This window comes from Nymphaea colorata, chromosome 7, assembly GCF_008831285.2.
Source record: "Nymphaea colorata isolate Beijing-Zhang1983 chromosome 7, ASM883128v2, whole genome shotgun sequence".
Classification (NCBI taxonomy): domain Eukaryota; kingdom Viridiplantae; phylum Streptophyta; class Magnoliopsida; order Nymphaeales; family Nymphaeaceae; genus Nymphaea; species Nymphaea colorata.
The window spans coordinates 21,413,442-21,430,285 of NC_045144.1; the positions used below are offsets into that span (position 1 = coordinate 21,413,442).

The window sequence follows — 16,844 nt, forward strand, 5'->3', positions numbered from 1 at the left end:
GGATTTAATATATCCATTCTTTAAGATTTATCAAACAAAGGATTTTTTATTCCAGGATTGTAGATCTATTTCAGAATCAAAATTCCGGAATTATGTTCCCACCTAAGGTTAATATTGTTTTGGATGGTGAAGAGAAGACTAACAGATCCCTGACATTCATGATTGAATATTTGGATTATGAGCTCTAGATTCTTGAGAGATCTATCTCTGATCACAACAAAACTTTATTTTAGATTATTAATAGGAATTAGATAGAAGGGCTGTGTTCCCATTTTATAACTTTGGTTTTGTATTAAAGGGTGTAGAGAGGGGATGGAAGGAAGGTGGTTATATAATGATTTAAGTATGTGAGAGGGGCAATGAACTGATCGATGAACATGTAAGGGAGAAAGAAGCAGTTGGAAGATAATTGAAGGAAACTGGCCTTTCCTATGCCCGCTTATTTAGGTTTATAGAGTATGTTTCAGGAACTTTTACTGTTTAGAAGTAGAGAGCACTGGGACGTAACAGTGACCACTCTAAGATTCAAATACGAGTTTTTGAAGGAGTTAGACCACCTTACTGCCCAATACGCTACCATCCCTCGGGGTGAGTGACATGAATTAAACTCTAAAATCTTGTATAAAACTATGCAAGCTTGAAAGAAGAACATGATTTATGTGTGCAAGCTTGAAAGAAGAACATGATTTATGTGTTTAGTGATGGTCATCAAAAGATGAGAGACCTAGGGTTGGTGACCAATTGCTACGGAAAAAAGCAAGGAAGTGGACTTGGAAAAGCTTGATGATGTGAGCTTGAAGATGGAAAAGAGGTAAATAGGTTGGGACCGATTAAGAAAAATGTCCAAAAGTATTAATTAACAGCTCAGGACTCGAGAAATTTTGAAAAAGCAGAACAAGGGAATTTGGTGCAAACGATGGGCCGGTCCAGCGTCCGGACCGTCCGGCACACCGCGTTTTCAGAAAAAAAAAAAAAAACAATGTGTTTACTTTCGGGTGGTTTACTTGGTAGACAAGCAACTGAGAACGGAAACACTTCTTTTTTCGTTTTTGCAAAATGGCACCTCGTTTAAAAGTAAATTTCTATAAAATAGAAACTATTTCAGTATTTTGCAATATAATACGCAAAAGCAACCGCCATTCTGAGGAAAACCAAAAACAAAAGGTACCAAGTGTTTTTCCCCTTTACTTTTTGCTTCAAAAACAGAGGGCAACCGTTGTAGGGCGCGCTCTCTCTCTCTACACTTTCTCTCTCTTCTGTAAATGGAGCTCGTCTGATCTTCTATATAAACCCCATGCGAGTTTCCCGTTCACCATCAACGGCAGTCGCCGAAAAGCAGCAGTTTCTTCTTCCTGCGAGTCCTTGATATCTTCTCTCTTATTTGTATCGAAACCGCCATTGTTGCTACCCTCTGCTACCATCATGAGCATCGCGGTGTTGGACGGCGCAACCATCAGGTCCTTTGTGGGGGACGACGAGGCCTTCCGTCGCTCCGTCGACGACCGCTTCCTCCGCCTCGATACCAACCGCGATGGTCTCCTCTCCTACTCCGAGTTCCTCCACGAGCTCCAGCGGCTGAGGGTCCTCGACTCCTCCGGCTTCGGCGAAGAAGAAGCAGCGTGCAGCGGGGAGCAGCTGCCGCTCATCTATGCCGCCATGTTCCAGGCTTTCGACCGGGACAGGAGCGGAGCCATCGACAGGGCGGAGTTCAGGGAGGAGATGAAGCGGATGCTGCTGGGCGTGGCCGACGGCCTGGGGGCTCTGCCCGTCCAGATGGTGCTGGAAGACGACAGCTTCCTGAAACTCGCCGCCGACCTCGAGTCCTCTGCCTTCTGATGCAGAAACAGACTCTCCTAGTAGCTAGTTTTTTTGAGCGTCATTCCTCTCATCTTTTCTGATATACACGACAAGAAAGAAGCCAGTTTTGTTTGTTCTTTTTGGTTTCTTTATCAAGAATTCCTTCATTGGTGGGTGGGAGTTTTTTTCTGCAAGAGTTTGATGATTGATGTAATGTTGATCTCAGTTTAAGTCTTTCTTAGTTTTATGTCCTGAGTTTGTATCGGATTAACCATTGATTCGTGTCTTCTTTGTACTCGATATCGAGGATGAAGGGAAGACGGTTTTTGTTTCGTTCTTTTCATCTATTCTCTTATTAAACTTCCTTCATTGGTAGGAGCTTTTTCTGCAAAAGATTGAGCGTTGATGTAATGGTGGTCTCTGTTCGGTCCTTTTTCGATTATATGTCCTCCACCGCCTCTGATCGATTTTCTTAACGAGACCCGTGCTTCTCTGTTTACTGTTTAAGCGGGAACTGAGCTTCATCTCTTCAATCTCTGTTCTTTTTCTTTTCATGGTGAGACGAACCAAGTCTTCTGTTTTCTTCCCCTCATTTACTGGTAAGATTGTGACTGCCGTTTGAAATCCGAAGACCAAAAATTTACAGAACTTCATCGATAGGCTTGTTGAGTTTGAATTTGAACGGCGAACTTAAGTTACTTCAACTGGTTATTTGGTAGAAACTAAAACTCGTCTTGATCACTGGGAATACCTTAAAAAAGATTTGAGGGTCGATGAAGTTTTAGAAACTGAAGATGCGTGAGATTTCGAGTTGAGCAGTGTCAGATTTTGAGCATGGCAATAACTGAGTAGTTCAAATGGTATACTTTTAGTTGCGTTCGATTGTTCACGGATCTATGACTTGAACTACAGACTCTTGTACTGTTGCACAAACACCGTATTGAAGAGAAAACTGATAATCAATTCGAACAATATAGGAGTAAGAGATTGTATATATGGCTATGAGGAATATATATATGAAATTGAATGGTATAGTTAGTTTGAGTTACCCAATTGAGAAAAAAATAAAGAAAGAAAGTAATGGGCATTTTCATCCTTTAGTATTAGTTTATATATATTTATTTTGTTTATATCTTAAATGACAAAAGTAAAGTGGGTGACTATAAAAAGATGGAGCCAAAATCTTGTTTTCAGTCAACATATTAACTAGTTTTCGAAAATTTTTTCTCACAATGTTCAGCCAGTGCAATGTCGATGGACAAGATCATGTCAGTAATAATCGAAGAATTGTAACTCTTTTATGGTTTCCTTTTTTTGTTTAAAAAATAATTGAGTGAGTTTAAACGAGCTCCAACTCGGTTCATCGAGTCGAGTTCAGGCAAAACTTTATGAGTCGAATTTGAGCTCTGAGTCGAGCCGAGTAGCTATCCATCCCTGTATGGTTACCGTGGGCGCAGCTGCTCGGCCGCACCATCCCCACCGTGCCTCCTTCAACCGCAAAAGGCGAAAACCGACATGAGAAAACCTTTTGCTGTGATTCCAATTCCATTCTTTCCCCTTGCCGCCTTTAATGGCACCGACCTCCTCAAGGATACCTACCCATAAAGACAGAGAATTCTTCGCGCGGACTCGAAGCAACGAACGGAGAGTTCTCTCCTTCTCTGTCAAAATCCGTTGAAGAAAAAGTTCAGGATTCTGTTTCCGTGTCTCCTTCTCAGGCAGTTTTTTATTCAAAACCAACAGCCACCCTCACTCTGTTCTTTCTTTAATCGGTTGTTGGTTGCCTATAAAAGCCCATGGCTGGGAGCCTCTGTTCACCAGCGACAACGGTCACAGAAAATTAGCCTTCCTTCTTTCTGATCAGTCCTTGACATCTTCTTCTCTTCGTATCAAAACCGCCATTGTTGCTACCCTCTGCTACCATCATGAGCATCGCGGTGTTGGACGGTTCCACCATTAGGTCCTTTGTGGGGGACGAAGCGGTCTTCCGCCGCTCCGTCGACGACCGCTTCCTCCGCCTCGACACCAACCGCGACGGCCTTCTCTCCTACTCCGAGTTCCTCTACGAGCTCGAGCGCCTGAGGGTCGTCGATTCCTCCGGATTCGGAGAGGAAGCAGCGGCGCGCAGCGGGGAGCAGCTGTCGCTCATCTACGCCGGAATGTTCCAGGCGTTCGACCGGGACAGGAGTGGAGCCATCGACATGGCGGAGTTCAGGGAGGAGATGAAGCGGATGCTGCTGGGCGTCGCGGACGGCCTGGGGGCTCTGCCGGTTCAGATGGTGCTGGAAGACGACAGCTTCCTGAAACTCGCCGCCGACCTCGAGTCTTCTGCCTTCTGATACAACAACAGACGCTATTGGAAGCTAGTTTTTTTTAGTTTCATTCATCTAATCTTTTCTGATATACGTGACAAAAGAGAAGCCGGTGTTTTTTCTTTGTCTTTATGGAAAAAATTCTTCGTTGGTAGGAGTTCTTTTCTGCAAGAGATTGATTCCTGATGTAATGGTGGTCTCTGTTATTGCCTTTTTCGATTGTATGTCTGCCATTGTATCGAATTGATCGTGTCTTAAATTCGAGAAACTAAACAAGAGAATAATGAGTTGCTCTTTTGAAGTACTTCCGCTCCTACCATGTCTCTTCCTTCTCTTCTCTGTAATTGTTTAAGTCGATAAATCAGGTCATGAAACTGAGCTTCATCTCTTCAAACCTTAGCCTTCTTCGGTTCTTCCTCTTCATGGTGCGAAGAAGAAGTCTTCTGCCCTGGTAACTGTTTTTTGAAATCTGAAGGCAAAAATTTGTAGATATGGAATTCGAGCTTTGTGGAGCCGATCTACGATGGATAATCAAATTTGAACATGAATTCAAAAGGTCGTTTTGTAGATTAAATGCGAATTAAATATATCAACTAAATCAAGGGAGAATCAATTCCGAAGAATCCGAACCATCCGATTTATCGACTCAGATTGTGAAAAGATATTTAAAAAAAAATTAAGCACAAATATAAACATATAAAAATATGAAAATTTTAAAATACATTAAAAAAATAAAAGCCGGCACTGCTGGAATATTTGGGTACATAAACCATACACGCCAGCAGAGTCGCTCCCGGAAGTTGCTTGGATAAATAAACCATATTGTGGATTCTGCCGGAAGTAAGACTTCCCCGCCCGCCGTTTGGAGGGCGGGACCGCGTCGCACCGCCGCTTGAGTGCGCTCCGTCCGCGTTGCATGTCAACTAAAGGGGGAGTCAATCCCACTCTGGTTATGGTCCCCACCGGCCCAAAGGACCAGGAGAATTCGATTGGCGTCCGGCCGGCGTCGGAGAAGGCGCCGGAAACTTGCCATGAGTCGCGTTTGAATCTGCAGAAAGATATTTAAAAAAAAAAAATTGTTTCTTGCAAAATAAAATAACATATAGAAAATAATTGGAAAATAAAAAAATATCTTAAAGCAAAAATCTGCAGATTTTTATTTTTATTTTTTCGTTACGACAGCCAGCCGGCCACTGACTGTGAAGTCTTTTTTGCATTTTTCTGATGCCTCCTTTTGTAATATGGTATTAAAGACAGGGTCGTTCTTGAAATTTTCCCCACCTTTTGACCGAAGCCAGGGGGAGAAGGTTTTGGCACGCTGACCAACGCGTCGCCGAGCACCTCGAGAGTTGACTCTTTGACTACGGGTCGGTCGTGTCTCCCACTTATGGACGGATCTATCAGATCCAAATCTGGGTGCCCAATCTACACCTGATTTTGAAAACCACGGGTCTCAATGGGAGTCCAAATCCGTACCCGGTACAGATATGGAGTTTGAGATATGGCCTCACACCGTTAAGTCAAGTATGAGTTTGGCTCTATTAATTTTATTAATCCCTTTTGTTTCTTTGAATTTGTTAATTCATTTAACTAATTCAATTACGATGAATCGGTTTTACATGGTTGCATGGAATCCAGTTTAAGCTCTACTTGTTTAACATAACTTTAAACAAGTCATATGCATAACTTTAAACAAGTTTAGGGGCATTTTATTTTTAGAATCAAAGGTTTGATTTAATAAGTAAACTTTAAAAAATTTTAGTTGTTCTATATTTATAATCTTTAATTTTTTACTTTTAATGAAAAATTTCTACCTTTACTTCTGTGTTTAAAAAAGATGATGAATTCAAGATCATGTGGATTGTTCTATGTCAGATCAATAAGTTTTATGATGCAAGACATTTAAAAATTTATGACATAATCTTTAACATAAAGATTTATATTCGAGTGGGAAATTAAGGATCTAAAATATTCGAATTTAAGATGTTGTAGATCTTTAGATTAGATCAGTAATAAAATGAAGCAATATCAATTTCAAATCAGAGCAATAGGTACTGTGGGCGCGTGCGCTCGGAGAGAATACGTAGCGTCGGTCGCGCCCCCCACCGGATCTCCTCAATCCCCGGCAAGGAACCGTTTTGCTTCTTAGTGAGAACGGAAAAGCCTTTGCTGCGATCCACTCTTTTCCCTTTGCCGCCATTAATGGCACCGACTTTGCAGATTCTGCATCCTTCGCGTGAACTCAAAGCAATGAACAGTGAATTTCTTTCCTCTTGTCAAAATCTGTGGGACAAAAGAGTTTATTCTGTTTTCTGTGTCTCCTTTCACTTTCCAGAAAGTTTTTTATTCAAAAACAACGGCCAACCTCTCTCTCTTTAATGGGGAGTTGGTTCTTCCCTATAAAAGCCCTTGGTTGGGAGCCTCTGTTCAGCAGCGACAACGGTCACACGAAAAGTAGCGCTTTCTTCTTCCTGATCAGCCTTTCATATCTTCTCTTTCTTCAAAAAGTACAGAAATCGTCGTAGTTGCTAACCTCTGGTACCATCATGAGCATCGCGGTGTTGGACGGCGCCACCATCAGGTCCTTTGTTGGGGACGACGAGGCCTTCCGTCGCTCCGTCGATGACCGCTTCCTCTTCCTCGACACCAACCACGATGGTCTCCTCTCCTACTCCGAGTTCCTCCACGAGCTCCAGCGGCTGAGGGTCCTCGACTCCTCCGGCTTCGGCGAAGAAGAAGCGGCGTGCAGAGGGGAGCAGCTGCCGCTCATCTATGCCGCCATGTTCCAGGCTTTCGACCGGGACAGGAGCGGAGCCATCGACAGGGCGGAGTTCAGGGAGGAGATGAAGCGGATGCTGCTGGGCGTGGCCGACGGCCTGGGGGCTCTGCCCGTCCAAATGGTGCTGGAAGACGACAGCTTCCTGAAACTCGCTGCCGACCTCGAGTCCTCTGCCTTCTGATACAAAATATTTACAGACGCTTGTAGTAGTTAATTTTTTTCAGCTTCATTCGTCTTTTTTGATGTACGCGAGAAGATAGAAGCGGGTTTTCTTTTTCCTTCGTTTCTTTATCGAGAGGTTTTTCATTGGCAGGAGTTTTTTCCTGCAAGAGATCGTCGATGGAATGGTGGTCTCTGTTTAGTCCTCTTTGGATTTTGTATCCTCAATTGTATCGGATTAATCATTGATTGGAGTCTTCTTTGTACTCAAGATCGAAGATGGATTCTTAGTTTCATGATAAAGCTTCCAAATTCCTGAAACTTTTCTCCGTTCCATTGAATCCCTGCTTTGCCGGTGGCTTAGACGTTTCTTCTTCTGCCGTCTTACTGTACCTTACTGTTGATTTTTTTTTTGCAAAAACCAGAGGCTTCACTGCATTCATTTGGTTTCATAACATGGTAATAATATGGAAAAATCTCCTAATCTCAACTTGGTATCTCGTATTGTGAATGTTTTCTTCTTTAATTGTTCACTCAAATATGAACTTAATTTCTTGTTTTCCAAATATGAACTTGATTTCTTGTTTTGGGTATTGGAACTAAGGATGAGTTTGTTACCGGGTGTAGATATAATTTTATATTTGAATTCCAATTAAACTAGAATCAGACTACAATATGAATTTAGGTACATGTGAAATTGGGGTCCGGTTTTGATTTTTGAAAAGTTTGGCCAACTCTTAATCTGATTAATATATCACCACTCTTAATCCGATTAATACATGAGTTAAAATTTTCTTACCGCAGATTGGCTGAGTATGATTTAAGAGCTTTTTATTTGTTTTTTCCTTTTGCTATTCAATGCACAAAATTGGAGCTAGAAAAACACAAGGTTAGAAAACATAGACCTGAATTTTTTAAAATTCATTTTAAAAATAGGTCTAAACTTCTTTTTCCTGTCTCTAGAGTTCAGATAGCAGTAAATTCAGAGGAATAGGACATAGGAATGATACGTATACCGACTTACTGGTTCAACCATTTAGGATATGAATACTGCCAGGCCTGACCAGCAAAAAAAAATATTGAAAATTATTGAAAAGGTTATTCTTGAAAATTTAAATAAAAATACATAAAATAAGTTTAAAAAATAGTTCTAAATATTACACCAATCGGCCAATTTTTCCAATGGAGAAAAGAGATGAGAGGAATATAGCCACACCGGAGAATGTGCCTAATATCTATGAGCGCAAGCATGTTTTCGAAAAAAAATTATTGCAATTATTTATGAAGATCGTTTTATGGCCTTCGACAAGATCGATGCTCGAGATTGACGGGGGATGTTAAAGGATCATATGAAGGCAGTTACATACATTCAAAGGCTGGAGAAGATCATGCTGAATTAATTCAGCACAATCTCAACAAAAAGGAAACGATACCCGCGGCCAACAGCTGCTCAACGGTTGGAGAAGATCATGGTCTTGATCTTACCAATCAAGAAACAGAGTATAAGAAACAGAGTATCTCAGGGAAGGAAATAAAATTCAAACAACTCTGTAACGGTCCCTCCAAAATTTGTGATAGTGGACGTAGGATTTTATTGGAACCACTTTAAAATTTCCTATCTTGCATATTTTCTTTCACTTACATCCCAGCAAACTATTCTAAGCACCGGGAGTTCACCTTCTTCTCCCCCCATCATCCTTTTCTTCTTCTTCTTCTTCTTTTTAACTACAGGAAACCCTCATTGCCCACCTTCTACTTTATACTCCTGTACTTAAGCCTCGCGTTTGTGTGTTTTTTTAAGAGACGGCCACCTTTTGCTGATAATTGTCAAAACCTACCTTGCCATCGTTTTTCTCCTCTTCTAACTTTGGCTTGGCTGAGTAAAATGATAGCACTTTTCTTTTCTTCTATACAATAAAATGGAAAATGGTTCCCAAGTAACAATTGTATACTGGAAAGCATATAATTTGATTCTACCAAATGATGCATTTTGATGTTAGACGATTCTCTTTTGAACATTTCAAAAGACTGTTGGGCTTGGTTTTTAAGAATTTTACTCCGAAACTACAGATGGTTCTCTGTGGTGTGACCTGCTTATATGTGAATAGGGGTGCAGTTCGAAGGACGGAATCTAATGTGCAGAATTATTTCGAGGCCACAAACCTACTGTCCCCGGAACGTGGATGTGCTAGAAAAATAAATGCAGTCTAGAAAAGTTGAAGATGAGTACCAGGGAAGCTCACGGTGAAATGGAAGAATTTGAGAGGTCATAGAAGATTTACATTTGAACTGCAAATGGAATGCGATTGAACGAAACGAACATTCATCGTTATCAGTCAATCAGTTAACTCGTCCCTTTTCCAAGTTCTGAAATAGTGGACTTGATGAGACGTGGTCCTTACAAAGAAGAAAAATAACTTAGGAACCATGAACACGTACATAACTTTAACAACTGACTGTAAGCTGCAAAATACAGGAATAGCAACTATTTGACCTCGCAATAGAAACACAGACAACCTCTTCGAGGGAGGACCCTCGAGAGTACTCTTCTAACGCCTGATGGACGCATAGGCTTTGATGCAAACAACGGGAATATCGTGCAATCCATAAGCAGAAAGAAGCCCGTGGGGCTGCTAGAGTCCTAACACCTCCGTTTATAAGTGAAGCAATGCAGGAAATTCCCAATCTTTAGAAGTTTTCTGTCCTTATATTGGGCAGAAAAGAAAATTGAAGGCAGGAAGAAGCAAGGACTACCTTTGGCGCGTTTGATGATTAGGGAAAGAACATTCATTTGAGATATACAAAAGAACGTTTCCACACACGCATATAGAAATTTACAATGCAAAAATTGCCTTGAAACAGCTGGGTATTGCCTCAGCAACTGCTTTGGAAATAAGCCGTGGACCCCAGTTCATTCAGAAAGCAACTGCTTTGGAAATAAGCCATGGACTCATGCTTCTAACACTTAGATGCAGCACTTTCCATCCCAATTTGTAATAAGATATGCATACATATATGTCGGCCAAAAAACATGAGTTTGATAGCTTGCATCCATCAGTCCTTAACATCAGTCACTCCTTCCGTGGAGATCTGAAAACGTGCTTCAGCCTCAGCTAAGCATGGTGAGCTTATTACTTTACAGATGCGCTCTTCTCCCCTCCCCTTGCGTAGAGCAAGCCTAACACATATTAAGTATATAAAAATATATAAAAATCCATATATGTAAAGCTAGTAAGAGAAAAAATACTGGTGTTGGGATTAAACCTCGTGGTAGAAGCATGCGCAATAATGTTGCCACCAATGGGCTTGATTTGGGGCCCCGCAAATATAGCAGATCCATCCACTTGTGCAACGACCTGATTAGTTATCACGACTGCTACACCAAACTGCAACAAGGAAAATTCGTAAAAAATCTGCAGCACAATCCGACTGTAGCTTCGTAAACCTAGCTAGATCTTGGTAGAAAGAGCTAACTCTGCTTCCGGTTCAGAGTATCAAGTTCTGTGGCTTAATTTAGGTGACCAAAAGATGGCATTTTACAGAAGTTCATTAGAGAGCCAAGAATATAAGATGCTTGAGCAAGTGAAATGGACTTGATTCAAGTGTCGAACACAATGAACAAAGACAACATGCAACATAAATAATCAATTAGAGGAAACCACTGAAAACCATTTTCGATTTATTTTCTTTTTCCATGAGTCACTACCACCATCAACTATCAATCCCTGAACCCTAACCTCAAGACAAGTAGGACGAATGACCTACCAACAAAGGACAAAAAGATAGTCATAAAGAATGAAAGAAGAAACTTAGCAAAAGAAATAAGGTAATGACTACCTCATCAGCGATCTTCTGCAGGCTTCTGAGAAACTTAGCAAGATGCATTTGCCTTGCTGAGAGTTCTCCTCTTCCTGAAAAATCTGTCCTGTATAGAGCTGTGGCACTATCCACAATCATGAGAGCAAACCTGATCAACAAATTACTCCAAAGATTAACTGCAGATAGAGTGTAGATAATGAAAGGAACACAAAAGACCAATACAATGAATAGTTTTCCATATATCAATGGTAATGTGATTAGTCGAGTATGATATGAAGGCCTGCAAGACTAGCAAGTTGATGCTTCTAAAACCTAGGAATCAACAAGTTTGAAGAATATTAGACTGAAAGGAACAACATGACCGACTTGGAACCTTACAAACAATGACAAGGTCACCTTTTATGCCAATGAATCATGGTAATCACCTGAAGGACCATGGACCTAATTACTTATTTTGAGCAAAATTGGTTTTACTCCACCATGGTAGCTAATACCTGCATTATTTCTATATAGATTGGATCAGAAGGTTTCTATTTGACATTACGGTTTCCACAAAATAAATCAGTCCAAAACTCAAGCATAGCAAGCAGATAACCAAGTTCAGGCCATGCAACTGCCAACTTGGAACCTTTCTGCTAATATGTGTAATCTTAACAGTTCCTAATTATATGCAGTTCCATGGTTGCACTACTATCTTGTAACCTTAAAAGCTCCTAACTATATGCAGTTCCATAATTGCAATACTATCCGAATTCCTAACAAAGCTAAGCACACCTGGTTTCCACCATCATTGAGGCTGCTTCTAGAAGAAGCCTTGATTGATGATCAGTATTATAGGCTCTAGCATAAGCGACATTTTCCAACACATCAGCACCATTTAATCCAAATCTGCACTTTCAAAGAGAATTTGTTAGTGAATATCTTGTAATAGGCAGGGGTTGAAATGGAAAATGCTGTACCTTTCCGCAATTTGTAAGAGCCGCTCTGGCCTAAATGTACCTTCTGCATCAATGTACATCGCTTTTCCTTCACCACCTCCTTGATCCAAAGGGAGCTGAAAAACAAAATACTTGATCAACATGCATTTTGAAAGTCAATATATTGTTGTGAGACACATTGTTCGAAGAAATACATGTAAATAGTTCCAAGTGTTTCGATGTTGATTATACCAATTTTGACTTCAACATTTCTATAATACTGAAAGAGTTGCAAACTCATTCTTTACTTTTAAAATACTACATTGAAATTCTTCTACTCAGTGCATTACTGTTTTGTCACTTCTATCTTGATACAGGTCCTAAAGATCAATCTGCAATTTGGTTCTCAGAACTTCGACAATAGTTTATATTGGTTCTTGTTGCCACTGGATTTTGTCAAGCTTTTCAAGTTCACTTGTAAGAGTGCTGCCAACGAGCATGAAAGACAAGAACTTAAGATTTAAGAACTTAGCAGCAGATCTTTCTTTCTAGTGTTTCAGACACTAAAAACTTATAAATATCAAACAAAGGCATAGTATTGCTTCCTGCTTGCATTTTGGTCATAAAAGAAGACACTAGCAGTCTAGACTGGCAAGACCCGCCATTCCAAGAAGCGGGGCCAGTTTGGTTGTTCTCCAGTTCTGTCTTGAATCCTTCTAATTACAATTAGAAAACATGGGATGTGAACATAACCACTTACTTGGCAAGTTACACACAATGTGTGACATAACTGAGTTTTTCCTGAACGAAATTCCCCATAGATCTCAGTAATTGAACCCGTTTCAATTCCACCTGCACAAAAATGGACCTTCTAATGACTACAAAGTAAACCTTTGTCTTCATTTTTTAAAAAATAAGAATATAGGTAAATATTAGATCCATTAAGCTGATAAATTTCACATTCCCATTGTAAAATCAATGAACATACCCTCTAAAACCTTATCAAGTTCTCTGGAACCAGAAGTTAACTTAATGATTTCAAGCCGTTGAGCATGCATCTGGCTAGCACTGGTGAATCCCAGTGGGACCAACTTGGATGCTGCACAAGACAAACACACAAAAAATCAGAAGAGGCATAAACTTTTACGATATTATAATAAAAACATGTGCAAGATGGAATTTACTTAAGAAAGAACTGGACAAAGGACATTAACCACAGAGAAATGTAATTATCAATCACGATGACATGCCTGCTTCAATAATCTTGTCAACTTTTGCCTCACTGATCCCTTTGATATGCAAAAGTTCCTTCCTTGGTGAATAGACCACAGCTTCCACTGTACAAAGGCCCGCATCTTTGAGCTTTTTAACATCAACAGCAGCAATTCCAGATGCCTTAAATATGGAAAGTTAAAATGATTAATGCGCAACATGTGGTAAATGAAATGTATTATGACATCATATAAAGGGACAAAAATCAACAACGGGTTAGACTTCTCTAACACAAACTGGATTAAAGAAGAACGATTTATGGCACACTTAGTGGCAGTTTCTCTCTGTGTAGATAAACAAGGGGATACAAAGGAAAAGTGAAGAGGAAAGAATTTTCGCAACGCATTCCTCCATTTGGCAGTACTGCACTCCCTAAACCATAGCAAAAATTTACCAGGATAAAAGAAATAACGGTTCCTGAAACTAATGGGTTATAAATGATTGATGAAAAAGCCAACTAAGCAGATACAGTAGCACCAAAATTTATGCCAAACAACAACAAAAAAATTGGTATAACAAAAAGTGAAAAGTTCATTGGATAAATTCAAAATCGTAAAGAAATCATACCCAAATCAAGAAACAAAGAACCAACATCTGGAAGCAAAATAGCAACAAAAAGGACGTAGGCATCTAAGAAAGGAAATGAATCAAAGCGTTGTAGTTCATTTGCCTGAAACCAAACAGATCAAAACTAATTAAGATCTATATTACCTAAAGGCGGAATGAAATTGAAATACAAAAGAAAAAAAAAACAGAAAAAGGCCATCAATTCAGTGGGGCAAACCCAATTCACAATTCAAGAAATCGGGAACGTACTGCTTCAATTTCCGTGAACCTACCACCCAAGAAACACTAATTATGAAAATCAACTGGTAAGAATAACTCATTTTGATCCGAAAGGTGAAGTGTATCAAGAAAGCGATGCTCAAAACGACCAAGAAGCAATTCAGCGCCCAAAGTCACAGAAAACGAGGGCAACCACGTGAAGTCACTTCCGAGGGCAAGCACATGAAGCCACAAAAGAACATCGATCTACAACCCAGCTCCAAGCAGTTGGTCGGAATTACTAATAATCACAACCCACAAGACCCAGATAAGATATAACTTCCTCCGACGTCCAACCCAGATACCAAAGAAAACCAGACAATTGCAGAAAGCGATCACTAACCAAGCAACACAATCTGGAGCTTATCTGCTTAGTGAAGAATGTATGAAGCAGAGAGAGGTCACCTGAAGCTGCTCGACGGGGAAGGGACCATGCTGCATATCCTCAGCCTCGTGCTCCTCCTCCACCGCTTTCTCATGCCTGCGATGCTGCTGCTCCATTGGACCGCCTCGCGCGGGTGAGGGAGAGGGAGAGAGAGAGAGAGAGAGAGGGTGAGGGAGATGGAAAGAGGTGAAACCGGACGATCTGATTGAGAAAGGGATAGAAATTCGGGGAATTTATTATTCTTTTTTTCAAACGCAAGCGCGGTTGGGCGCCAAAATTTTTGTGGAGAACTTCGCCCACGAGGCGGCGTGGAAACCTGAAGGCTGCTCGTGCTGTGGTCCGCGTCGACGATGATAACCGGACTCAGGCTTGGGTCTTAAAACCTAATATGGGTCGGATAACTCACTTCAGGAAATGAAGTTTGTATCCGCTGGACCCGATCCAATTACACCCTTAGAAATCTTGCGTAGCAACTGTGCCGGCACGGTGCCTGCGTCGGCCTTTTCCCTCTACCTCTCCGCCAGTAAGTGTTCCGATTTTCCTCAATTTCGAGTTCCAATTCCTTCCCTTCATTTGGGATTCTTCGTTGTTTCACTCGTTGCCTGAGTCCGTCGTTCCATTCCAGGGTTTATCCCGATTTCGTGGGGAGGTCTTCGCCTTCTGCTTTTTTGGGCTAACGGAAAAATGTTCCTCACTAGGTAAAAATCATCGTCGCCAAGTAAAATGTCTGTTTGGCTTCGCCAAGAGAAAGGATGTTTTGTCCGTCTTTTAGAGTGCCCATCTCATTTGAAGCTTTTTTTTTTCTTTCTTTTCTTCTTCCTGTTTGTTTGAAGAACCGAGTACGACAGAGGTGTGAACACATTCTCCCCGGAAGGCAGATTGTTTCAAGTCGAACATGCGATCGAGGCGATCAAGGTGTGTTTTCCGGTGGATGGTTTTCTTCTAGACTTTCACCGCTCTTTGTTGATTTGCTTTTGTTCTCTCGATCTGATTGAGATGTCGTGGATCTTCCTTGCCGCTTTTTGTTTTTCGAGCTTATTATGTACCAAAAATGCTAGGAGTGGGCAAAGAATTTGCTAGTAATTGACTGTTGCTTATGTTTTTGTTTCCATTGGTAACCTCATTTGGCTCTACCTTGGATGTAACAGCGGTTTTATTCACTTTATTTTACTTTAGTTGCGAGTTTATGATAGCATGATATTATGAAATTGGTTTCATTCTCGTGCTAGTTGTTTTTATCATCCCAGCCCCTCCATGTATTTTGGTCTATTGCAAACTTATTTATGTGCACCTCTTTCTCTCTCTATCTCTCTCTTTTCTGTTTTGTAGTTGGGTTCAACTGCAATCGGAATAAAGACTAAGGAAGGTGTAGTTTTGGCTGTAGAGAAGCGGATCACCTCCCCATTACTGGTTTGCTCTGCTTTCTCAAATTTATGATTATATGCATAGCTTTAAATTGTTTATGATTTTGTGGACATTTCCTCCATTTCGTTTCACTTTAGTCGGACTAAGAAAATATAATGAGAGCTCGAAAATAGTTTTTCTGAGAAATAATTACATCATCCGAATCATTAAGCACGAGATCTTAAGTTTTATATGCATATTGGGTCTTATTTCTGAGTTAGTGCTTGTGCTAGTAGAGTTGCATTATGCTCTGAAAAAGAGCCAAGTTAGAGTTCCACTGACTACAAGCTGATTTTTTCTCTGAAAAATGTCATATTTTTTTGGGTTTCATGCTGAACGTGAGGTGCATATTTCATTTACCAGCTTGAAGTCTATGAAAAACATTCTAGTCTTTCTATGTTATCTTTACTGAGTGTATGTGTATTTTGCACCAAATTTATTAATTCAATTCTTTTGGCACATAAAACTTTACCTGTTTTTCTTTTTCCCAGTCTATGCCCTAATCCCTTTAGATATCACTTACCGGGGAATGAAGAGCTGTCCGAAGCCTCAATCTTTATCTGCCTCTTTTCAGTCATTGCTTCTCAATCAACCTTTTCACATGGATACAACCAAATTGTGAAGTTTCATAATGACTTGTATGTGATGTGGCACGAAGAAGGAGTCAAAATGAACTACTAACTTCACTTAGCAGTCAATCTTTGGGTGCTTATGGCCTTTGTTGAGCCTTGTCTGAATCTGGGTCCAACGGAGTGCAAACTCTAGCAGAGAATTCCTCTCTTGATGTGTATGGACTTGATAAATTTTGTTTGGCATCATTTGAAAACTTTCAGTCGAGATCCATCAACTGTCGCTTTCGAATATGAAGGCAGATCTGTTGAGTTTCCTGATTTCTTGTAGAGTTTTTCCACTGTGTTGAGATTGCGTTTGACAGTCTGAAATTGTATTAAAAAATGTGCATGTCAAGACTTAAGATCCATGTTGCACGTTAAAAACCATGTATTTAAAGCTAAATGGAGAGATCCAATCTTAAATTCATGAAAAAGTCTGAGAAATCACCTCGAGTCTCTGCAGTGAAACTCACTTAAGTTTGCACAACAGTCGTTCATCCCACAAGTTTATAATTTGCTCCACAACAAACTCCAACGCCAGACTTGGTTTTCTTTCTTATCTAA

The 16,844-nt window shown here is 40.5% G+C and overlaps 4 protein-coding genes across 4 annotated transcripts; 3 read left to right on the top strand and 1 right to left on the bottom strand.

The window, feature by feature from the left end:
• Window positions 1-1,422: 1,422 nt before the first annotated feature.
• Window positions 1,423-1,836, top strand: LOC116257210 (uncharacterized). The gene has a single exon (XM_031633821.1). The coding sequence runs from the start codon at window positions 1,423-1,425 to the stop codon at window positions 1,834-1,836; it is 414 nt and encodes a 137-aa protein (XP_031489681.1).
• Window positions 1,837-3,722: 1,886 nt separating this feature from the next.
• On the top strand, window positions 3,723-4,136 carry LOC116257211 (uncharacterized). The gene has a single exon (XM_031633822.1). The coding sequence runs from the start codon at window positions 3,723-3,725 to the stop codon at window positions 4,134-4,136; it is 414 nt and encodes a 137-aa protein (XP_031489682.1).
• A 5,683-nt stretch (window positions 4,137-9,819) lies between these two features.
• Window positions 9,820-14,553, bottom strand: LOC116257815 (DNA repair protein RAD51 homolog). Its single transcript, XM_031634809.2, has 9 exons — window positions 14,286-14,553; window positions 13,034-13,178; window positions 12,772-12,882; window positions 12,544-12,635; window positions 11,826-11,920; window positions 11,641-11,754; window positions 10,885-11,014; window positions 10,312-10,433; window positions 9,820-10,225 (listed from the first exon to the last, which is right to left on the bottom strand). The coding sequence occupies exons 1-9, from the start codon at window positions 14,379-14,381 to the stop codon at window positions 10,102-10,104; spliced, it is 1,029 nt and encodes a 342-aa protein (XP_031490669.1). The 5' UTR covers window positions 14,382-14,553; the 3' UTR covers window positions 9,820-10,101.
• A 111-nt stretch (window positions 14,554-14,664) lies between these two features.
• LOC116257212 (proteasome subunit alpha type-5-A-like) lies at window positions 14,665-16,487 on the top strand. The gene is made up of 5 exons (XM_050078905.1): window positions 14,665-14,788; window positions 14,891-14,963; window positions 15,099-15,180; window positions 15,595-15,675; window positions 16,161-16,487. Exons 1-5 carry the CDS (start codon window positions 14,680-14,682, stop codon window positions 16,170-16,172), a joined length of 357 nt encoding a protein of 118 aa, XP_049934862.1. The 5' UTR covers window positions 14,665-14,679; the 3' UTR covers window positions 16,173-16,487.
• Window positions 16,488-16,844: the final 357 nt, after the last annotated feature.